The sequence below is a fragment of the Sminthopsis crassicaudata genome, chromosome 4, assembly GCF_048593235.1.
Source record: "Sminthopsis crassicaudata isolate SCR6 chromosome 4, ASM4859323v1, whole genome shotgun sequence".
NCBI classification, from domain to species: Eukaryota; Metazoa; Chordata; class Mammalia; order Dasyuromorphia; family Dasyuridae; genus Sminthopsis; species Sminthopsis crassicaudata.
The window spans coordinates 160,954,605-160,979,891 of record NC_133620.1 but is presented as its reverse complement, the minus strand read 5'-3'; the positions used below and the strand labels follow the sequence as shown (position 1 = coordinate 160,979,891).

The 25,287-nt window shown below is 36.4% G+C and overlaps 1 protein-coding gene across 2 annotated transcripts in view; it reads left to right on the top strand.

The window, feature by feature from the left end:
* Positions 1-25,287, top strand: part of PDE7B (phosphodiesterase 7B) — a 427,322-nt gene that overhangs the window by 388,059 nt on the left and 13,976 nt on the right. For both annotated transcript variants that reach the window (XM_074309766.1, XM_074309764.1), the window contains 4 exons: positions 715-815; positions 3,859-3,990; positions 18,608-18,699; positions 21,702-21,846. In XM_074309766.1, coding sequence (XP_074165867.1) covers positions 715-815; positions 3,859-3,990; positions 18,608-18,699; positions 21,702-21,846 — 470 coding nt within the window. The remainder of the gene's footprint in view (positions 1-714; positions 816-3,858; positions 3,991-18,607; positions 18,700-21,701; positions 21,847-25,287) is intronic.

The window sequence follows — 25,287 nt, the reverse complement described above, 5'->3', positions numbered from 1 at the left end:
AACAGTGAGCCAAATATGCCTTCCTCCTCTGTCCCCATACTCCGTCCCCTTTGATTCAAAGAGTTCTCTGTGCCTGGAAGAGGACAGCAAAAGAGTAGGGATAAGATGATAATTTGACCTTAACAAGGTGAAAACAAACCCAAATCCCCACTTGGACCACTCTATAACTCGAGTTCCAGCCCAAAGCAAGCAAGAACCCCAGGAACCCGTATTTCCTTAAGTCAGTATGTATTAGGCAAGAAGTAAACGATCCTTTGGAGATCAGTTAACCTTATGCTGTTACAAAATTTTTAAAAGGAAAATACCTTGATGACATATTGCTCATAAATGGCAGCACCCTAAAATAATTACATGATACTGTGGAATAAATGTGCTCTTTTTTCTACATATTTATTTTGCTTCTGAATGAAAGCCTTCATGAGAGCAAGAAAGGGGTGATTTATGAAGGAGGTCAGGAATTCTCTAGGGCCTCACAAATCCTTTTAGTCCCTTTCCCCAAACCCCCTCAAAAAAAAGGAAAAAAAAAAGATCCAGTAAGATTGCCAAGCATGCACACTATATAGATTTGTAGAAGGTCCCCAGGCTGCACAATTTCTGGATGTCAATATTTTTAAAGAAAAATAACTCCCAGATCCTAGTGAAATCCTTGTTTAAACTTTTGGAAATGCCTTGGAAGGTGATGGTGCATAATCTTAACATTTGCTTGCCTGCCAGTTATGGTTCAAGAAGATTACCATAGCCAAAATCCTTATCATAATGCTGTCCACGCGGCTGACGTCACCCAAGCCATGCACTGCTTTCTAATGGAGCCCAAGGTAAGATATGATGATATAACTGCTTTTCCATGACAATCTGGAAACCCTGATAAACTGATTTTCTTGCTTCAGTTAACATCCATTACATTAGAAAACTTAGTTTCCTGTCTTTTAGAAAATTGATCGTAGCTAAGAAAAAAACTTTTTTTAAGCATTTTAAAGTTTGTAAAGCACTTTTTTATCTACATTGGCTCATCAACCTTTACCTCAAATCCTATGAGGTAAATGCTGTTATCATCCTCATTTTTCAAGCTAATGAACTGAGGCTCAATAAGATGAATCAGGAAGTCAATAAACATGTATTAAATGCCTATCATATGCCAAGCACTGTGAAAAAGACCTGAATAGACAGGATTAAGTGATTTGCCCAGACAAAGATAATGTCTGAGCCAGATTTTAACTCAGAAAAAACAGTCTTCCTGATTCAGGCTGGCACTTGAACCACTATGTCACCTACTTGTCCTATTGTACTGCCTACCTGCCACACCTTTATTTTAAGTCATGTTCCAGGAATCCAAATCTCATTCACAAACTTCATCTTAGTCTGCATGCTAATACGTATTTGAGGTTAGATTTGAACTCAGGTCCTCTTGACTTCAGGGTCAGTACTCTATCCACTATCCCACCTGGCTGTCACTATGTACTATAAGAAACAAAGAAAAGGAAAAAGCCATCTCTGACCTCAATGAGCTCATATTTTAATGGGGGTGATAATATGTAAATAAACAGGAACATTGAAAATTAGATGGGAGATAATCTCAGAAAGAGAGGCACAAGAAGACTTATCTTTTTCTTATTATATATTGGAAAAGTTTCATTTGGAGAAACCATTCTCCATAGTCATATATTTTACACTTAGTTGGTAAATATGTAAAATACTTAGAAGTGGGCATTTGTCACTAACAAATATCAGTGATTTTATTGACCTGAGAAAACATATTGAATCACGCTAGGGATTAATTAACAAATTTCCAGTGATTTCCAAATTCACTGATTTCCAGTGAACTTGGAAGTACTTCAGATTCAAATTATGACTATAGGCCAAATGTGACATAGTGACTTCTGAGCACAACTCCACAACTCCATGGCAACAGACTCATGTGGAATCATACGGTGACATGACGAAGCCTTCATAAAGCAGATGGTTCTATGCTAGGTTCCAAGCTAATTCTAGGTACAATTATGCATAATCTGGTACCTGAGAATCAAATACTGACCTGGTCCTTTCTTTTAAATTAAAAAAAAAAAAATTCCCAACACTATATATCTGGACAAATCATTTAGCTTCTTCAGACCTTCCAAAGGATTTTTTCAAATCAAAATCAAAAGTTTTCAATTCAAGATTTTTGACGTTCGAAAGTATTAGATTAGTTGTCAGAAAAGGTCCCTTCCAGTTTTAACAATCTACAAAATTGTTAACCAATTCTAAGAGCAAAATTATTCCAACCAAAAACTAAGAGAATGAACAAAAAGCTGGACTGAGATTAAAGCTAGACACATGCAAAAGCAACATATCCAGATGAGTAATCAGGGAGGTGTAGAGCAGAAAAGCTAAAGATAGAGGGTAGTTCACATGAAATAAAATCAGGGAATTACCACAAGGAAGGGAATCTTGAAGCATCAGTAACTAGAAGGAATTAGCTTGAGATACCATCTTTTTTTCCTCAGGCATACAATATTTCTCCCTAAAATGCTTCCAATTTAAGGCTATGATGGAAGCTACACATCAACTTTAGCAAGTTGTAAATTGCTTCCCAAGTTCTTTTCTTGGATCTATGGCTATAGAAAACCATTGAATTATACTATTACATACTATATTATATTATTATTATACCTTGAATTTTACTAGGAAGTAGAGAAGCCTCATGGCAATTTGTGTCTGGGCAGCTAATAAGAGGATTTCATTACCTTTGATCTCACAGAATCCAGACTATTATTGCACATTGAAGATAGTATTCAAATGCTGCAATTCAATTTCATTACTGCAATTGAGTCCTCTTTTAACCTACTGTAACATGTGACAAGGGTGATTTGGCAATTTTGAATTCTTGGATAATATAAGAATGCCATTGACTTTAATTTCAAAACTTCCTTCACTACTAACTCATTTTTCAAAGTGGTAACCAATAGCCAATTTAATTTATTCCTTTTCTTCCTATTAATAATTTAATGGAAGTACTAACAAGATGTGAAATAAATCAAAAGATTAGCAGTGAAGAGAGGGAGAACAGACTTATATAATCCACAAGTTGAATAACTGAGAGTTTCATCCCAAAAAATGAATTGCAAGACAGTCACAATTGATGAAGACCTAATACATTTTTCATAATCAAAGAAACAGAATAATGTTATAATGATTCATTTTGGTTTAGTTAAAAAAAAGGAGAGGAAGAAAGAGAAAGAGAGAGAGAAAGAGAGAGAGAAAAAAGATGGAAAGAGAAAGAGAGAGAGAAAGGGAGCGAGAGAAAGAAAGAGAGAGAGAAAAAGAAAAAGAGGGAAAGAGAGAGAAAGAAAGAGAGAAAGAGAGACAGAAAGAGAGAGAGAAAGAAAAAGAGGGAAAGAGAGAGAAAGAGAGAAAGAGAGAGAGAGAAAGAGAGAGAGAAAAAAAGAGGGAAAGAGAAAGAGAGCGAGAGAAAGAAAGAGAGAAAAAGAAAAAGAGGGAAAGAGAGAGAAAGAAAGAGAGAAAGAGAGAGAGACAGAAAGAGAGAGAAAGAAAAAGAGGGAAAGAGAGAGAGAAAGAGAGAGAGAGAAAAAGAGAAAGAAAGAGAAAGAGAGAGAGAAAAAGAGAGAGAGAGAGAGAGAAAAAGAGAAAGAAAGAGAGAGAAAAAGAGAAAGAGAGAGAGAGAGAGAGAGAGAGAGAGAGAGAGAGAGAGAGAGAGAGAGAGAGAGAGAGAGAGAGAGAGAGAGAGAGACACGGAGGAAGGGAGGAAGGGAGGAAGGGAGGAAGGGAGGGAGAGAAGTAAAGGGGAGGGGAGGGAAGGAAGGGGGGAAGGAAGGAAATATTGATCACCCTATAGGAACTGCCCTTCTTTTGTTTTCACAGCTCAGCAGCTTCCTCACACCACTGGACATTATGCTTGGATTGCTGTCAGCTGCAGCCCATGATGTAGACCACCCAGGAGTGAACCAACCATTTTTGATCAAGACTAATCACTATCTTTGCAGTCTATATCAGGTAAGAAAACTTAGTAACTCAATTTGTTATCCAAATAATGCATTGAAGAAACATGATGAAGCAAACTGCTCTTAGCCTCTTACTCAGCATTGACTCCTTCTTCTCCAAAGATGGCTGCATTTCTGGCTCAGTCTCAGTGACTTGGATTAAATCCATAAACCAGTAAAGACTAAATCAAGGAGAATGGCCTTACCCAGGGTCATTTCTCATTCTTTAATACTTCTATTACTTGTCATTGTGTCCATGTATGTATGCCTTCTTCTGGAAGAAATCAAAATCCCTTTAAAACTTAGTAGATGGTCTGCCACAAATGCTATAACTAAAAAAGTTCACCTTGCTGCAGCTCATCTGATAACCTCTCTAAACTCAGAACACTGATCCTTGGGCAGTAGAATGACAATCCATTACTGGGTCTATACTTAAAGATTTCTCTGTCCACTGGCATAGTCTATTTTGCCCCACCATGATGAAGTATCAGAGGAGCATTTTAGTATAAGACTCAACAGTTTAAAAAACAAACCAAAAAACTATATTGCCAAGGTTATTTTAGGAATTCTGATTTGCTTTGGCTGGGTACAAATTTGTCTTGATCTAAACCAGACCACCAGGTCATTTGCCCTTCATTAGATGGGCCTATGAGTGATTTAAGTCTTTTTGGAATATACACAATCATCAACCCACCTCTTTCTAGAGCTATTTCACATCCCATAGACTGAACTTAATGAATTGTCTCTAAAAGAGAGCTATTGGAAGAAAAGAAAGAATAGCTCTTCCCTTCAATCAATTGCCCAATCAGTAAGTATTTATTAAGCACCTACAGTATACTAGTCACTGTGCCATGTGCTAGATGTATCAAGAAAAAGTCAGTCCCTGCTCTGAAGAAGTTTGCACTTGATTAACAAGGACAGCATGTACACACATACATACACAGATAGGTATATCTACTAAAAGTTTAAAAGTACCTTAAGGGTTTTTGAGACACCAGAAAGCAGACAGCTCTAGCAACAAATGGAATCATGAATTGTACCATGCATAAAGAATAGGTTTGATTCTACCATGGAAGTGCATGAAAGGGAATAATATATAATATAGCTAAAAATAAATGTTTGTACAGGTTGTAAAGAACTCTAAGGGCCAAGCAGAGAAGGAATTTATAGTTGCTGCTAGAGGTAATAGGGAGCTACTGAACTTCATTGAGCTGGGGAGTGATGCAGTCACACCTGCACCACAGGAAAATCATTATCGTACATTCTTTTCTTTTGTCACAATGAAATAGCTTCAAAATAAGAAAAAAACTGAATAAGTTAATCAAATTGGCACTAGGTGGTTTCAAGATCTCTTATTATAACTATTTCTTAAATATAAAATTCTATGTCAGAAATGATAGCTATAAATTTCATCATATTCCTTGGGGAGTATTCTTTTCTCTTTGACAAAATGACTACCTGCATGAAAGCCAAATCTAGAATTAAGATGATGATTCCTGTTCAAAAAGAAATCTAGTATTAAAAGAGGTGTCCAAAGATCCCTTATAATTTTTTTTTTGCTGAGACAATTGGGGTTAAGTGACTTGCCCAGGATCACACAGCTAGGAAGTGTTAAATTTGAACTCAAGTCCTCCTGACTTCAGGGCCGGTGCTCTAACCTAACTGCCCCTGATCCCTTATAAATGACAGCTATTATCCAAGATGCTACACTTTGGAGAATCCATTTGGAGGCCACACTTATTTGCTGTTAGATATAATGATTTTCACCTGATGCATTAAGGAGGATCTCAACTAACAGAGACGTATTATGGATATCCCATATGGAAGGTACTAATAAGGGACACAAGATTACAAAAAAAGTAGGTGCAATGGTTCTGGTGCTTAGCCAAGTTCCCATCTTCCAGGAACCTACTTAGCTTTTAATCTGCAAATAAAAGAGCATAATAATAATATAAATAAATAAAAATAAAAAGTGGATCAGGATTATACTGAGATTCCAAGAAGGAAAAACATACTTTTTCTTTAAATTATTAAGGCTAAAAGACAGAGGGAAATAGAGAATACCTGGTTCTCTATCAAAGTCTTTGTCTCAAGAAGATGAAGGTTATGGAGAAAGGGATATTGGAAAACCAATAAAGACACTTATTGATGAGACTTAAAGTTATATATTATTGCCTTGCTGTGTCATTCTGATTCTTGAGGATTATGCCAGTGGCATACCATGCCCAGCAGGTCCTGCCAAGCTGGACAGTCATTGTTTCATAGGTAGCAGTTACAGATCACATCTCTTGCCAGAGGACTAATCTGGCTAAGTTATAATCACAGCTAACATTCTTATAGCACTATGTGCCAGGCACTGTGCCTTTATAATTATTAAATTATTTGTTCCTCATAACTCTGGGAGTTAGGTGCCATTATTATATGTATCCTACAGATGAGGAAACTGAGACAAATAGAGATTAAATGACTCACCCAGGATCACACAGCTATTAAGTGTCTGAGGGCAGATTTAAACTCAGGTTTAAACCCCAGGCCTAGGATTCTATCCACTTATGCTACGAAGCTGTAGGGAGAAGCTCATTATCCCCAGATTGAGTGCAAGGTGATGAATTGATGATAGTGGGAAAAGATGAAGGGAAAAATTAAGAACAAAAAAATACTCTTAAAAATATTTCAAAATTTACAGTCATTGAAGAAAGCAGAGGAACCTATCTATATTTACTTGAAAAAGGCAGAAATGCTTTCTAAAAGTCCACAGTGTACTCAGGTCAAGTACTATTCTTTATACCTTGAGACTTCCTATAGCATACATTAAACAAACATTTGATGTATTAATATTCTAAATGTACTTTCCATGACCACAGTCTTTGCATTCCATACTACCATGAAATCCAGTAACCATATCTACAATTTCTCAAATAGGAAGATTAAATGAGATAATATGTAAAGAGCTTTAAAAACCATAATGACCAATAAATGCTTTGTTATTATTATATCTACTAATTTCTTTCTTATCACATAAAACTATGAGCTCTGAATATTTTAAATGTCTTAATTGAGAATACTAAATTAACTTATCAATATTTTTGTTTAATTCATGAATTTTCCAGATTATAGAGTAATTTATGCCCAACTTTAGATTGAAATTCTAATTTCCCATGATTAAATAAGTACTCAGCACTTGTACTTAAACATATGATTCTTAAAAAGTCATAATGTATCACGGTTATGAAAGGGAACCAAAAAAATCAGAGATCACCAAGTAGAAAAGTGAAATTATTAAATATCCAGTGCTAATCAACAAATTAATTTCAAGAGAGGGAAAATTTCAGTCCAAACTTCTTATCTTCCTTAAACAAATAGTTTCATTCCCTAAAATTTTGAGATTCGGATTCTTTTGAAAACAAATTTCTCAGTCTCCTTATGAAAGAGAAAATTATGAGAATTTAATTTAACAAATAGTCTCTACAATGTAATTGACACAAAATTTAAGCTGAAGGTTTAGCAATTGTCTTTCTGATGCTATTTGCTCACAATATGTTTCCTATCAGAATTACCCAGTGAGAATCATTTTAGAAAGGGATATTTAACACAGTAAGAACAATTGTTTAGTATAAAGCATGGCTCCAAAAGTATATGGCACACTCTCCCACAAGCATACAAAGAGTTCATGGGAAAGTGGGCTCAAACTAAGATGTGATAAAAAGATTGAATCCATAGGTCCTCTAAGTCCCTTTTCTTGAATCTTCAAAGTATTCCCTTTAGATATGGGTTGTAGTTTCAATTGTTCCCATATATGTTAATAGAATGCAAAAAGATGGGAAGTCCTCTGAACCTCAAAAAAAAAAAAAATTTTCATGAATTCCTTCTCTGGCCAAAACCAGAAGCATATCCCTTCATAAAACAAGCGTTCCTTCTCAACAATGGCTCTCTCTTCTCTCCACTACTACAGACGCACTAAACTCCAAATCTCTGTCAGACCCAATCTGGGATTTGATATTTTATAGCTAATCCATAGGCTAGCATGGCCAACTCTCAGCCAATCTAAACATTATTCCTATACAATGTCATTTCCACTTCATCCACTGGTTCATCAGAGACAATTAAAGTGATCAAAATCCATTTAATTTAATTGGAATGCTTATGATTGATTTCACTCAATCAAAATGTGTTCTCATCTACCTGGTTAAGCATTTTATCATTTACTTTAGGTAAAAGGAGGTAACTAGATTGATGTGATCAATCCCCACTTTTTACACTTTTTACATTTTACACTATATAATACAATTATATGGTGATTTAATTTTTGCAAAGCACTGCATATATAGTGTGTCATTTGAGTATGGATCTCTATACTCTGTCAAATAGGTATTAGTAGCATTATTATTATCTCCATTATATGGTGATTTAATTTTTGCAAAACACTGCATATATAGTGTGTCATTTGAGTATGGATCTCTATACTCTGTCAAATAGGTTTTAATAGCATTATTATTATCATCATCTCCATTATATAGATGAGAGGATATAATAATGAGTAGTTTCAATGGCCAAGTGACCCACATAGTTTTTACTACTGGAAAGAGTCTTTTTAATGAGCCTATCACATTATCAGTTAAGCAATCCTTCTATCTCATGGCTGGTCTGCAGAGATTGACAAGCTAGTAATGACTTAATAAAAGATCACAGTCTTATCCCTAGGCAAGAAGTTTGCTGCTACTATAATTGTCTAAAAGGTAACCTTTTCTATCATAATGGAAAAGCTCTATGAAGACAGATTTCTTGCCAGGTGCAAATTAGCTCTTTTTCTACCACAGTACTTCAAAAATCTTCACTCTCTGCATGAAGTTGTGGATGAGGAACTGACATATATAATTCTCGAGAGATTTCAAGTCCAAGAAACAAATAGGAAAATTAATTTAGAATATACATAGATGGAGCTTAACAGAAAGAAAATCTCCAAATTTATAAAAAGAAAAAAAAATAAATGTTTTGTTAGGATCAATGAAAAGTTACATTTTTTAAACCATAATTTCACCTCCTTTTTTTAATTATTGAAATGAAATTATACAGGTAGGGTCAGTGAAAATTCAGATTTTTACCTCAGTTTCCCCTCATTCTTTTAATCACTGAAATGAAATTATACAGAAGTTAGAAAAATATTTGAATAATTCAATTAATGACATTGTTAGCAAAAAAATATATATTATTTATATAGAGAAAAAAATTCATTTAAAGAGAAAAATAGAGACATTAAAGAAAATGTCACTCTATAATGACTGAACAAAATGTGGGGTTTTAGCATTTAAGAACATTGGTTAAGGGAATATTCAAGGTACTATGTGTGTGCACTTTGGAGGTTCCTATCAAGTAGAGAGGAATCCTGCCAGAACCCTTAGCGTGACTTCACTATACAACTGACTTAGGAGGAACAGATTCAAATAGAGGGGGCTTCCTCCCTTTCCTTTGCATATCTCTGCTCTTTTGGTTGGACAGATAACAGGTTCCCAGCACAATGTCCTGCCTATTCTTCTTTCTGAGATAGAGGAAGGGCCAGAACATAAGAAGGAAGGCCAGGTTACAGTGATATTTCCATTGTTTGTAACCAAGAGGTTAGGTTCCCTGCTTGAACATCTTCTGCAGTTTATAGCCAAGTAAATGCATTTGAGACATTTCTCTCCCGACCTTCCTCTAGGTCAGAGATTACAAACTATCAGGGGTGAAATGTCAAAGAAGACATGCATTGGGATAGAAAAAATATAGAACAAAAATAAAGCTACCTCCTAAAATCTGATGGAGTCAGCAAATCGGACAGGATAAGCTTGATGTCATTGAGTACTTTAAAACTTCCAGATCTACAATCTCAACCACTGGATCTGTTCTCCTCCATTGGTACAGATGGCAGCTTATATATTTTTCTGTGTAACTTTGGCTCACATTCTTCCTCAGGTTCTCCACCCAGCAATCAATAGTCCTTCTGCCAGGTCTTTTTACATTTCATAAGTTCAAAGAATTTATTCTTAGACTATTTCTGTCCTCCAAACATGCCCCATATTTTTTTTTGATAAGGTTTTGCTGAGTCTATGCCCTCCTACACCAGAAATGCCCTATCTCCTCTCGCACCAATTAAATTCTTATCCATTCTTTAAAATCCAAATCAAACTAACTCCATTGGGAACCTTTCCTTGACCTTCCTTTTCCCTGCAACTTCACTTACCACTTTGTTTAGTACTTTTTAAATGCATTCATCATGTGACATTATGAATTATAGTTATATTTTTTAATTTATAATTGTAGTTATGCCTCAACTCTAGTTGTGAAATTCATACATTAAAAATACTCTCCACCCACCTTATGGCCCAGGAACTCCATTTAAGGATGGTACCCAGCCTAGGCATCTTTTATGCTTCTCTAGGCTATATTCCAGATGTCCTCTGCCATGTCCCACTCCTACCTCCAAAAAAGCTTCCCTTTATGTATTGTCTTCTTTCTACTTGTATTTATAGAGGAAAAATAGAGCATATAAACTTGTGTTGTGCTTGGTACATAAGAAATACTTAATAAATGCTAGTTTGTTCAAGGACCACAAGCATGATAAATTTGGTACCCTTTCAGCATATAATAGTATTCTGGACACAGTAAGAATTAATAAATATTTTAATGTATTAATGCTGAGTTTTGAATTATTAAAGAAAGCCAACCTGGTTCAGCTCAAAATTAAATATTACATTTGAATAAGCTAACTTTTTGTTAGAGGGCATCTAGGTGGTACAATGGATGGAACTCCAGACCTGGAATCAGGAAGACCTGACTTCTAATCACTTAATAACACTTAATAACTCTGTGACCCTGGCCAAGTTGCTTAACTCTGCCTCAGTTTCCTCATCTGTAAAATGAGCCGGAGAAGGAAATAGCAAACCACTCTAGTATCTTTGCCAAGAAAATGAGCTTTTTCTTAATATCTTTGCCAAGAAAATGAGCTTTTTTTAAAGCTTAAAACTTAAAAGGAGCTCATGAAAAGTTGGACATGACTGCCCCAGATAATCAATAATAGGCAAGTCACAACCTCTTTCAGCCTCAATGAAATGGGGATAATAATAGCACATAAACCACGCCATTGCTGTGAGGATCAAATGAAAATAATTTTTTTAAGTCAAAGATCACTTCCATGCCACAATAAATCTTTCAAGTACGATTTCAGAAGCATTTGAATTAAAAAAAAAAAAAAGTAAACATTTGGTGTGAAATATACATTTTCTGTTATTTTGACAACCTTTAAAGTATTTTTCTGAAAAAGGAGGAATGAAGGCAAAAAGATAGGAAGGCAGGTAGGCAAGAAGACAGACAGGCAGGAGGGAAGTCAAGCAGGCAAGAAGGAAGGAAGGAAGGAAGGAAGGAAGGAAGGAAGGAAGGAAGGAAGGAAGGAAGGAAGGAAGGAAGGAAGGAAGGAAGGAAGGAAGGAAGGAAGGAAGGAAGGAAGGAAGGAAGGAAGGAAGGAAGGAAGGAAGGAAGGAAGGAAGGAAGGAAGGAAGGAAGGAAGGAAGGAAGGAAGGAAGGAAGGAAGGAAGGAAGGAAGGGAGGGAGGGAGGGAGGGAGGGAGGGAGGGAGGGAGGGAGGGAGGGAGGGAGGGAGGGAGGGAGGGAGGGAGGGAGGCATCTTTTTGTACAGGAGTTCTTAACTATTTTCTGTGCTATGTACCTCACTGGGCAATCTATTAAAGCCTGGGATCCACTTCTGGAAATAATGTTTTTAAATGCATACAATAAAATCCACTGAATTACAAAGGAAACCAATTATGTTGAAATGCAGTCAAGAAGTTCACCAACTCCAGCTTAAGGACAGTGCTCTAAGAGGAAGGATTGATAACACTTATTGAGGTTTAAGTAATAATGTGTCTATTTCTTACTCTGAGAGTCCCTGAGCTTTAGCCTTACAGGCATTGCCTCATGCAGAGAGTTTAGGTTGGAAGGGAATAGATGTAATCTCATTGCTACAACCAGCTTCTCTGGCTGCACCTGCAGGGTGTACAAAACAAAACGAAGTCACCAGAGGAAGAAAGCCACGCTGCTTTCTTTAAGGAACACAGTTTTATTTTCAGCAGAGATCACAGAGGTTTGTTGTTGTTGTTGTTTGTATTTTTTTTTGGATGGAGAGCCCAGCAAAGGGAAAAGGCAAGGTCTCAGGCCTCCCCAGCTTACTTGGAGGGACATCAGTAGGGCAGAGAAGGCTTCATTAGCTAATGTAGTTTTTACTTCTACTTTTTCTGGGCAATTAAAAATGAAAGCACAGAATGTTTCCCTGTTGTTTTTCCTTCTATGTCACTATATATTTAAAAATTGTAATTAACTTTGATTCTAGTTGTACACCATGAGTCAATTATCTTCATCAGGCTTGCTGTTATTTTAATCAGAAGAGAGCACCCAATAAATAGAACACCATTTAAAGCTTCATTGCCTGATAAATTCCTGCTGAACCATTGTCAAAGACTATTTTTCTCCCTTCTCTCTTCCCTCCCATAGCTGTTTCTCTCTTCTCTTCTTTCTCCCTTCCTTTTTACTCCCTTTCCTCCTCTCTTTCCTTCTCCCCTCCTCTTCCTCCTCTCTTCTTCTTCCTCTTCTCTTCTTCTTCTTCTCTTTTCTCTTTTAATTCTTCTTTTCTCTTTTCTTCTCATCTTTCTTCTCTTTTCTGTTCTTCTCATCTTCTTTTCTCTTCTGTTCTCATCTTTCTTCTTCTCTTCTCATCTTCTTTTCTTCTCATCTTTCTTCTCTTCTTTTCTGTTCTCATCTTTCTTCTTTTATCTTCTGTTCTCATCTTTCTTCTCTTCTCATCTTCTTTTCTTCTCATCTTTCTTCTCTTCTTTTCTGTTCTCATCTTCTTTTATCTTCTGTTCTCATCTTTCTTCTCTTCTTTTCTTCTCATCTTTCTTCTCTTCTTTTCTTCTCACTTTCTTCTTTTCTTCTTTTCTTCTCATTTTCTTCTTCTCTTCTTTTCTGTTCTTCTCATCTTCTTTTCTCTTCTGTTCTCATCATCTTCTTTTCTCTTCTGTTCTCATCTTTCTTCTTTTCTCTTCTGTTCTCATCTTTCTTCTCTTCTCTTCTGTTCTCATCTTTCTTCTCTTCTTTTCTTCTCATCTTTCTTCTCTTCTTTTCTTCTCACTTTCTTCTTCTCTTCTTTTCTGTTCTTCTCATCTTCTTTTCTCTTCTGTTCTCATATTTCTTCTCTTCTTTTCTTATCTTTCTTCTTTTCTTCTCATTTTCTTCTCTTCTGTTCTTCTCATCTTCTTTTCTCTTCTGTTCTCATCTTTCTTCTTTTCTCTTCTGTTCTCATCTTTCTTCTCTTCTTTTCTTATCATCTTTCTTCTCTTCTTTTCTTCTCACTTTCTTCTTCTCTTCTTTTCTGTTCTTCTCATCTTCTTTTTTCTTCTATTCTCATCTTCTCTTCTTTTCTTCTCATCTTTCTTCTTTTCTCTTCTGTTCTCATCTTTCTTCTCTTCTTTTCTTCTCATCTTTCTTCTTCTATCTTTTCTTTTCATCTTTCTTCTCTTTTCTCTTCTTTTCTTCTCATCTTTCTCTCCTTCTCCTCCTCTTCCTCCTCCTTCTTCTTCTGTCTCTCCAAATAAAGACATTCTTATTTTTAAAACATGGAAGTACTGATATTTCATTAAAAGTCAAGAACAAAATAGCTATTTTACTCCCAAAATTAGTAATGCTTAAACACTTGTGGAGAACTTTAATTTTCTAAACTACCCCCTCTCTCAAATGAAATGTGTATTAGTTTTGCAGCTCTGAAAGGCATGCTTTCAACTTTTAATTTAAATATGACCAATATTATTTAAGTTGTGAATGTAAAAATTGGGAAATGTCAGACTAGGTTGGCATGGGCAACTAGAAAGTGCTCAAATGACTTTTAAAGCCAAAAGTAGAGAGATGTTTTCCTAGTATAAATTTTCAGAGATATGTGACTTTTTTTACATTACTAGATAATTCTTCTCACCTGTAATTGAACTTACCTTTTTTTAATTCTCCATTATCATTTTTTCTGTAGAAACTCATTTTTCCAAAAGAATCCTTACATCTATTGACCATTTAGCCTCAGTGAAAGTGAATGGGCCTGTAAAAATAAATGAAGCAATTAAAGATAATATGGATGTGAGTAAATGCTAAAGAGAGTTAATAAGAAATAAATTAAAGGATTGTTGCAGTTGAAAATAGACGGCCTAAGTTTATAGTAGTCCTAGTCAGTACAGTTTGTTATTTTCTCTAGCAATGTTCCATGGGTGAGTCTTGAGTAAAAAATGGATAAATTATGTGAAAAGCCAGAGTTGGAGCTTAGCTGAGCAAACATGGACAGATCAAGGAAATAAAGGATTTTAGAGTACAAAAAAAAAAGACATTATTGACTAATTATGGAAAGCTGAAGGATAGGGAAATCAGAGAAGTGGAGAAGAGTTTGGAGTGATGATATGCCCATGGTTTGGCCAAACTAAATGCACATGGAGATTAAGGGGGTTATAAAAGGAATTGTAAGGTAAAAATACTAATAGGGGAACTCAAACTCCATGTGGAAATCACTGAGGAGAAGGGCAAAAAATGAGATGGAAAAATAATTAGTTGGATGTTGTAGGGCTGTGACTTGGAGGTAAATAGATCTAAAAAAGCTGGTCTAAATGTAAGAAGTAGATGTCAGGAATGTTAACCTTATTATTCTCTGCCTGTACTAATTTGTCATTTCTGATAAGGCTGGCAAAAATAATCCTAATGTATAAAGGGCTAAATGGACAATATTGATTGCAATATCCTATCCAAATAGTATAAATTTACGCACTAGCCTTTCTTTGTATCTCCAGCATTTACTTCAGGATCTGGCATATATAGTAACCATTTAATAAATGTCTTTGACTGATAAACAGTATCAAGACCAATTATTGTCTCTGTTTTGTAAAGGTTATCCCAATTTGCAAACAGATTGTGTTCAAAAGTTTGTTTGTAAGAATACATTTTTTTGAAGTTAAAAATTGCAACATCTCAGGATAACCTATAACCTAGCTTGAAAAAAAAGCAAACAGTTTTACTAATTAGTGAAACTAAACTTGGACTTTGAAGAATGTAGTAACCAAAAGAATGCTGCTCATTTTCTAGATCTCACCAGTGTAATAACCCTTACTGCTATCCCCTGGGATAGTCCTGGCTGATGTTTCATTTATATGGGACATTCAAAGATTTAGTGTTCATAAGATGAGGAGTGCCTGTATTTATAATTATTTTTCCCCAAATGGTACATATTTCCATTTTTTGTGATATGTAGCCACTTGGGTTTTTTCTTTGTCATATTCAAACAACTCTAGTCCCATCAATTTTCCTAGTGTTTACCTACAAATTAAGTCTCCCTTGTAAATTTCATAAATGCATTTTTTATTCCCTCCTTTCAAATATTATTAATGAAGATGTTAAATCAGGCTGACATTATAACAATGCTTGAGGCAACTCTCCAGATATTTTCCCTCTATTCAACAGGGACACTGTGTCATATATTATTAACTCTTGTTGGAATTTGTGGCCCCTTTAAAAGCCCATGTGATGGCACTCATAACTATGCCAATATGAATTAGTTTCTTAAGTAAAATTTCATGAGCTGATGAATTAAATGTCACACCAAGATAAGACATCCATCACATTAAACTGATCTATTAGTCCCATGATTCTTTAAAAACAAAACAAACTAGTCCGGCATAGTTTGATTTTTCTTTTCTTCTATTAGGATCATGTCCATAAGATGATAATAGGTTAATGAAAATAAGGAGCAAAATCTCTTGGATTATCATGGCCAATTCATGGATATTATTGGGAGTAATAGGTCCTTGAAAATATGACAATTACATAATAAGTACAATAAAGATCAGGTGAGAAATTAAGAGTGTTCGTATATATTTAAAATCTGAAGAAAGAAATTATTAAAATGCTTCAGAATATGTGATAACATTCCTTTGGGTTGTCCTTTCACCTCTGCCTTTTGCAATCCAATCAATTGGTTATTGTCCTTCGTTCTCACTATATTAGAGTCCAATTGCAAGGTGTCTGACTGTGGCCGGTCAGACCAATGTGACTCAGAATGCTTTGCCACAGTCTGGACACAAATAGTCCCTATGAATATTTGGGGTACGCTAACTTTGCATATCTTTGGGGTCTACGTGATCCACCTAACTTTTGCCTGTGGATCCAAGAAACTGTAGCAATCCAATCACACCCTTAAAAGACTTAGAGCAGAAGTGTTGTGGCCAGCCTTTTGGTGGGAGCTTTTCCAAGCTTAACCAGGCTGGTCTTCAAATAACAAACACGGTAAAATTGTAAGACCAAAGACTGGCTTTTGCTTCCTTTTTGACTCCCTAGCTTTAGCACAATGTCTGACACATAGTAGGCACTTAATAACTGTTGACTGACCATACCCCTTATCCATCACTAAGTCTTTTTCACTTAGTAGGAATGGCTACTTCTCTGGCATAGTCTTGGAGAACTCAGGACCACTGCCACGTGATAATGAGATAACGCAGAGGTCCACATTGCACTGATGGCACTAATGTTGTTAATAAAAAAGACTGCCATTTATGAAAATATTTCTCTTTTTTTAATCAGATCTGTGATATCATCACTGTAGGGGACTCCCAGATAAGGAAATTCCCTCCACCAATGCAGATTGGCATCTACTCTGCAACTTATAGCCTTAGAGTTTCCTGGGACACTGAGAAGTTAAGTGACTCTCCCCATATCACAGCCAATAGACACAGAGCAAGATTTGAATCCAAGTCTTCCTAATTTGTCTCATGAGACAAATTTGTTGTTTTTCAGTTGCATCCAACTTTTCATGACTCCTTTTGGGGTTTTCTTGGCAAAGATACTACAGTGGCTTGCCATTTCCTTCTCTAGTTCATTTGACAGATGAAGAAAGTGAGGCAAACAGAGTTAAGTGGCTTAACTAGAATCACATGAACACAGGTCTTCTTGACTCCAAGCCCAGCACTCTATTCGTTATGTCACTTGCCATAAAGCCCTGGTTGTAAGTATAAGATTTAAAACTGGAAGAAAACTCAAAGGTCAACCAATCCAATCCTTTCATTAAATGTTTTTTCCACCCTGAATTTTATAGATAAGGAAAGTGAGGCCCAGAGGGGCTAAATGATTTATCCAAAATCATAATAATAAGTAGCTGAGCCATGATTAAGCCTAAGACCTCTGGCTTGAACTCTTGAGTCCTTTCCGTTGCATGGTGTTGCCTTACCCCACGACTGCTCCTGGTGATGCATCTGAAAGATAAATTTAGGCTTGGCCATCCTGAATCCTATCTGTCTTTCAGGGCCAGTCCAGTGGCTCATTATTTTAGGCAATACTAGTCAAAACAATTCAACACAGATTTATTAAAAGACTACTGGATGCCAATCAGTCAACTGCCAACTACGTCCCAGCAATTTTGTACTAAAAGATGCAAAGAATGACAAAAAACAATCCCACTCTCAATGAGCTCACCAGCTAATTTGTGGAGGAAGAGGCCAATAACATGAAAACACTTAACTATAAATAAGATTATATACAAATAAGATTTTATCTCCCAATAGGATTCATAAGGAAATAATGAAATGTTAAAAAAAAAACTGAATGTGCATGTATAACCAATTTTTTTTGTTTTTGTTTTTACTTGTAACTAGGGGAAATAAAAAAAATTAATTATATGCAGGATAAATCAGAGATAAAAATCAAAGGTTTCTGGCTGTTTTCCCATCCTCATGGTCTTAATTTCCTTTTTATCCTGCTGCTGTTATACAGCAGAAAGAGTACTTTGGATTCAAAGAACATGGGTTTTCAATATTGTTCCTATTACTGTCTCTTGTATGACCTTAAGTCATTTGCTGTGGGTCTTAGTTTCTCCATCTGTAAAATAAAATTGGACCAAGCTCCTAGTTCTAAACTGATGATTGTGTCAGCCTTAAAAGTTCTCTGTGTCATGCTTAGAAACATGAATGATGAGGCCCTGCCATCTGCAAATAGCCATAATGGTTTCTCTGTTCTCCATTGTGGTCAAAAGGAAAAACACATGAAAATAGCAGGTGAAGATGGAAAGTAATTCTCCTTTAATGTCTTTTTCTTCTCTTATTGCCAAAGCTAACATTTCTAATACAATATTGAATAGTAATGGTGGCAGTGGGCAACCTTGTTTCACCCCTGATCTTATTGGGAATGGTTCCAGTTTGTCCCCATTACATTTGATATTTGCTGATAATTTTCAACAGATGTTATTGATCATTTTAAGGAAAACTCCATTTATTTCTCTACTCTCTAGTGTTGGAAAGAAATTCTCTTTCTGTCCCTTCTATGGAATAAGGATAGGATGCACGATAGTGCATCCGAGAAAAGTCCTTGCATGATTTTGTGTTGGAGGGAGGAGGGAGTTTGCCCTATCATTTTGTTAATGAAGCCTGATTATTGCTAAAAATATATATATCCCTTATCCATCACGTCTTTTCCACTTAGTAGGAATGGCTAGACAATATTCTTCTCTGGCACTTCTTACAGTCGTGTTCATTGTGAGAGATCAGTATCTGTCCTCTCCCTCATTCTGGCTTTTATTTTCTTCCTCCCTAGAATGAGTCTGTGCTGGAGAATCACCACTGGCGATCTACAATTGGCATGCTTCGAGAATCAAGGCTCCTTGCACATTTGCCAAAGGAAATGACGTATGTGCCACTGAAATGAAACATATTGATGCAGACACATCAGAGATCAGCCACTCAGCACTCCAGGGATGGCTAAAGATCCCACGAGGCTCTGGGCAGCCTTCAAGGCAGTTGATCTGTCTTGCCTGAATCATAGCATCAATCTGGGGATACAGTGATATCAGACATACCAGCTCAGAAATCAGGAAGTTTCTCTGAATAGCTACAAAAGGCCCATGACCTGCAGGCAGAAATAGCTTTTACTAATGTATGGCTCTCTACTTAACCACCTTTCAGAACCACCAAAATCCTGTGCTTTAAGGTTAACAAAATGGTTCTCTGTGTACCTCTTTAATAACAATAAAAGAGGTATTCTCAAGCTTCAGCCATTTAATAGGTTTTAAGACTACTGACCAACAAATGTCTATAACCTTGAAATTTTGTAAGTATAGAAGAGATTTTGGGCAGCTAGATGAGTACTGTGGCTTCAGATACTGTGTGGCTCTGGGCAAATCACTTAACCCTGTTTGCTTCAGTTTGTTCATCTGTCAAATAAGCTGGAATAAGGAAATGACAAACCATTCCACTATTGCCCAAATGGGGGTCACCAAGAGTCAGACATGACTGAACAAAAGATGAGATTGTGCATTTTTGTTATGTTATCTTTGTAGGAGTCAAAATTCAAAATTCTTTGCTAAAGATTAAATTTTTTAAAGGGATCATACTGGCCCTAGCAAGAACTCTATATTTAAACTTTGCACATGGGACTTTTTAAAAAGAAGAGTAAAATAGTCAATAAGCATTTATTAAGTGCTTACTATGTGCCAGAGAAGTAGCTAGATGGCTCAGGGAACCTGAAATCAAGAAGCCTCAGTTACTAGCTATGTGATTTTAAGCATAGTTCTTAATCTCTGTTTGACCTCATCTATTGGAGAAGGAAATAAGCAAAACACTTTAGTATCTTTGCCAAGAAAACTTCATGGTGAGTATGGTCCACAGAATGATGAAGGGTCAGACATAGCTGAACAACAAATGCCAGGAACTGCACTAAGAAAGGCAAAAGACAGTTCCTGCCCTTAGAGAGCTTACATCCCCATGAAGGAGACAACATGATGAAAAAGTCGAGGGGGTGGGGTGAGTAGGAGGGAAGAATTTCCCAGTGTATGGTTTTTAATACATTTGTTGAGGGAATGAGACCACAGACCTAACTTCTGTCTGTGTATGGATCCAGTTAGATATGCTTTCTTCCAAAGACCTCCAATGTAGCATATATTAGATGCTAGCCTTAAGGGAGATTGGTGGTATAGGATTAGTTCATAATCCATACCTATACATTACATTTAATTAAAAGAACATACCCTGACAAAATGACTATCTTAGCACAGTATGCTTTATTTTTTAATGTTTTTTTTCCAGGTTATCTAGCATATACTGCTGCTTAAATGACACGGAATAGTAAATCAAGTTTTGGAGTTAAAAGGGAAATCTAAGTTTAAATCTAGCATCAAAAACATATTAGCCCTGGTCAAATTATTTGACTTCTCAGATAATTTTTTCACATTACTGTGTAATTTGTTGGAGTATGGAATGAGTTGACTATGTATAGAATGTGCTAAAGGGCTGATCTTCTGATTCCACTTTTCCAGTATGGAATATCTTGAAGCATCAGTTCTGTTTAACTTTTTTCACCCCTTGACCAAGAAACACTAGTGCAAAGGGCTGCATGAAAGTTTGTGTCTTCTACTTAATTCCAAGGACTGAAAGAAAAGCAATCAACAGAAACACACCAAACCCCTAAAGAAAGGAAAAGAGTAGACAGTAAGAGAAGAGAAAAGAGGAGAATCAATCCAAGGATCACCCAGCTTTGTCCCTGTAATACATATAGTTGTGCTATACTCATGTTTTTTCCTTCGGAGGAAATAATTTCCCAGTAAGCAGATCACCATGGATTCAAAACAAAAACATGCTTATAGGCCTTTTTTGGCTGAAATGCTTTGAAAGACATCTGGTAGGATAATATATATAATTGAATGAGATCATGTATGTGGAAGCACATGATAAACTGTAACGTGCTCGACAGATGTAAGCTATCATTATTATTATTTCTATTGCTTGCTTTTTGCTTGGGTTGCAAATCAAAAAAGTTGAGAAATGCTCCTTTGGATTCTTACTACCTGCCCCGACCAAAGCCTGATGACTCTTTTAAGCCTTCTGTTCTCTCCTTCGGCACGTAATTGGATTTGATTTCTAAATTTGGGTTTTCTGCACACATATACACATATGGGCATTATGAGCCACTTACTATCCCAATCCTATTTACCAGAGCTCCATTCATGCTATAGAGCCATCACTACTTGATCAAGGGCAGGCCTGGCCAGAGAGAGGAGACAGCTAGAGGGTACAAATGGATAGACCACCAGACCTGGACTCAGGAAAATCTGAGTTCAAATCCCACCATATACCCATATTAGCTGTATAACCCTGGACAAGTCTGCTTTAATATCATCATCTATAAAATTGACACAATAATAGCACCCATCTCCCAGTGTGGCTGTGAGAATAAAATGAGATAATACTCCTTACGTGCTTTGCAAACTTTAAAACACAATAGTGTTGATGTTGTTCAGTCACTCAGTTGTGTCCGACTCTTCAGAACTGTAATGCCCTGATGCTGCCCATAAGATTTTCTTAGCAAAGACACTGGAGTGGTTTGCCATTTCCTTCTCCAGAAAGATACATATAGATAATGATATAGATATATATATGTGTGTATGTGTATGAATATATGATGTATATATATATATATGTGTGTATATATATATATATATATATATATATGCTAGGTATTATTACTAGTAATAATGGGTCAATAAGGAAAAGGGGTATTCTCTCTGCTGGTTGTAATAAATAGAATGAACTATCAAGGATGTAGTTTAGAACTGCTGGGTGATGAAAGAATCAATCCCATTTTCAAAAAGATTTGCTACTGTGTTTGTCTTTTATCTTCTCTCTGGTGGTTGCAGACAGGATATTGAACAACAGCTGGGTTCCCTCATCAAGGCCACGGACATCAACCGGCAGAATGAATTCCTGACCCACTTGAGAGATCAGCTCAACAATCAGAATTTGAGATTGGAAGATGTTGAGGACCGACATTTTATGCTTCAGGTGAATTTTTAAAAAAAGAGAGAGAGAGAAAGAAATGTAAAATGTTTACCTTTGCTTGATAAAACAAACACTTAGGGAACAGGGACCACAGATTGAGCTGGTTAAAGACAGGGTATGTATGTTGAATCCTATGGTCTAGATTTGTGACCTACTTTATTAAAAAGATTTGACACACTTGGGAGAAAAATGTTTTTGAATGTCCCTATAAAGAATCTCTGTTTCATGTCTGTCAGTTGGCAGGATCTCATTTCCCTTGTTTGGAAACTGCTTCACTTGCCGTTTCTTAATGAGCCAAGAGCACCGCACAAAATGCCCCCGATGTGCTGCCGCCAGCCTGACATGCGTCATACTTCACATGTGTTGGGGGTAGGTTATCACCATGGCACCTTGGCAGTTTGAAAAGGCTGCTATCTTAACGGAAAACAAAGGGAGAATAGCTTTCCTTTGCTTTAAGCCTTTTTGGTCAATTCCCGTTTTAAACTTATAGCAAATTTTTATGTTACGCTTAGACACAGTGTGATTCCCTGAAAAGGGCTCTGGCTTGGGAATCAGGGGATGGAGCAGTTCTACTCCAGCTTGTGTGAACATGAAAGTCACTTTGCTTATCTAGGTCTCAGTTCCCTCATCTACAAAATAAATGGCGAGGTAATTACCAAGGTCCTTGCCAACACTAATATTTGATGATTCAATTTTTCTTTTTTTCCCCTTCGGCACTTGGGGTTAAGTGACTTGCCCAGGGTCAAACAGCTGGGATGTGTTAAGTGTCTGAGACCCGATTGAACTCGGGTCTTCCTGACATCAGGACTGATGTTCTATCCACTGCACCACCTAGCTGCCCCATGCCATAAGATTTTCAAAGAACCCCAGAATCTTCATTAACATCATTAACCATCAATTTCTATAGGGAGTATGGCTTATAGAAAGAGTACTGACTTTGTGGTCAAGAGACCTAGATGTGAATCCTATCTTTGGCCTTTTGTGTTCTCTGCAAATCATTTTTCCCCCTGAAAAGTTTCCCAGGGTTGCCATGAAATTCAAATGCAAATGATGTATTTCTATAAAGCACTTGGTAAAAGGCACTGAAAAATGTGAGCTTTTATTGTACTTACTGGAAAAAGCCAAAAGAAAAGAGCAGATTTTTACCGTTTTCCAGGTCAGAGAATACTAGATAACAAAAGATTTACTGTACTGTTATTTTGGCCCAGCCTGGAGCCACATTATAAGAGAAGGGGGTGAGTTGGGAAGTTTACCAGTTCACATAAGCATCTGGCATTCTCCTGATTCTCTCATGAAAAAATAATTAATTACTGGAAATAAGGTAGGCATTTATGGAATAGCAAGGTAAAACTCTGAAAATCTGAGACTGAAAGCAGTAAGAAACTCATTTTAAATTTGGGATATGCAAATTTTTATTAATTTAACAAGTCTTATCAAAATTTTTCAAACAACTTTTAAAATATTTGTCTATAGAATTATGGTAAAAAAAAAACTATTTCAACAAAAACTATTGACAATTTCTGTTTTGATTCAGCATTTGGGTTTAAGCACAAGGCATTTTTAATGGATCTTTCCCCCCTACCTAAGACCATGTGCATATGTATTATTTTACTATTTCCTGTAGCTTCTTATACAGTGATGAAAAGCCTACTGAGCTGGAACTGAATATGCATACCAAAGTTTCCCCAAAGAGAAACTCTTCCTTTTTTACCTTGGTGAGCTGCAGGGAGGCCTCTAGGTAGGAAAATTTCAGAACCTCTCTCTTACCTGATAATTTTTGTATTACATATACTCACTTTCCCAAAACACACTTGTAGATCAGATCCCCAAAACTCGGTAGGCTTAATATTCCTCTCAGGATCCTAGGAAATGATTCTAAAGCTATCACTCATCAGAGCACCTATCTGGTATATTCCTCCTAACATCATTCATGTAGTTACTATCTCAATATTAATTTGACCAGTGGGATTTTTCCTCAATTTCTCACCCATAATTACAGCCCTAATATCAATTATCTCACTTCAACACAAATTTATAAAGGGATATTTACTAAGAATTTATATCAACAACAGAAATATAAATACAACCTCCAACATCTCCCTGGTTTATCCATTGCTGGGCTGGATGAAGGAAGTCATTCCATAGAATTGATTGGGCTTAAATGATGCAACTTGAAACACCTTCCATTACAGAGTACTTTGGGGTAGTTGATGACTCTCAGGTCTTTTTCCTTCACTGGAGCCTTTTTTAACACACTCATTTCTGGACTTTTGTTTTGAATTTCAAATTCAGTCAGTATCAGTCATATCTTTGTGACTCTAATACATAGAGTTTTCTTGGCAAAGATACCAAAGTAGCTTGCCATTCCCTTCTCCAGCTCATTTGACAGATGAAGAAATGGAAGTAAAAAGGATTAAGTGACTTAAGTGCCCAGTGTTCACACAGTTAGTGTGTGTCTGAGTTTTATTTGAACTGAAAGATGAGTTTTCTGGCCTTTTACTCTATCCACTGCATCACCTAGCTGCCCCATTTCTGGCCTACCAACTAATTAGAAGGCCCTTCATCCCCATGCAGTAAACCAATAGGAAAACAATCAAATCTTCTCTGGCAGTGCTCTGAAGTGGGACAGGAGGACCTTTCCATTACACACCAGAAGTACGGGGCAACTAAACTCAAAATGCTCCTTGATACCTGTGGCAGTTTTCCCAAATAAATTGGCAGACACCATTCCTCACACTTTTCTAGCACATTGGTGATTACAAATATGGTTATGTTTATAGCAAACAGATTCAAAAATGAGGTCAAGAAATAGTAGAAAGAGCCCAGAATTGGAGTCAAAGGACTTGAGTTTGAATCCCTGCTCTGCTGTTTATTCCCTGGGTGTCCCGGGGCAGTCAATCAATCAACCCACACATTAAGCACTTAATATGTGCCAGGCATTATTCTAAGTGTTGGGCATATTACTCTGAGCCTAAGTTTCTTTATCCTTAAAATGAGAAAGTTGGACTGGTTGACTTATATGGTCCTTTCCAACTCTATGGTTTCTTTTTCTTTTTCCTTACTCAAATGTTTTGTGGGTGGGGGAAATTGGCTGGAAATGATTGGCTGGAGGAAACACTGGACTGAATCTGACAAACAACTGGGATGAAGTTTAAAATCTTCCAAAGGAGCCCTACTATTTGAATTAATGCATGAGCAACCTGGGAAGAATGCATGGTCTGGTGAATAAGGGCCTTAGAGCAAGAAAGGACTGGGTTTAGAACCCATTTCTTAAAGACATTGAAAGTCACCTTCTCTATGTTCTAGATAAATAAAAAAATAAAACCAGATTATTGCTTGTTTGTTCTTCATTCTCTAAGACCATCAATGACATCAGGAGGATGATATTTTGACTTGCAAGTTTAAGTGAAGTCAGGGCTGTGCATTCATCAACCTTCCACTCTC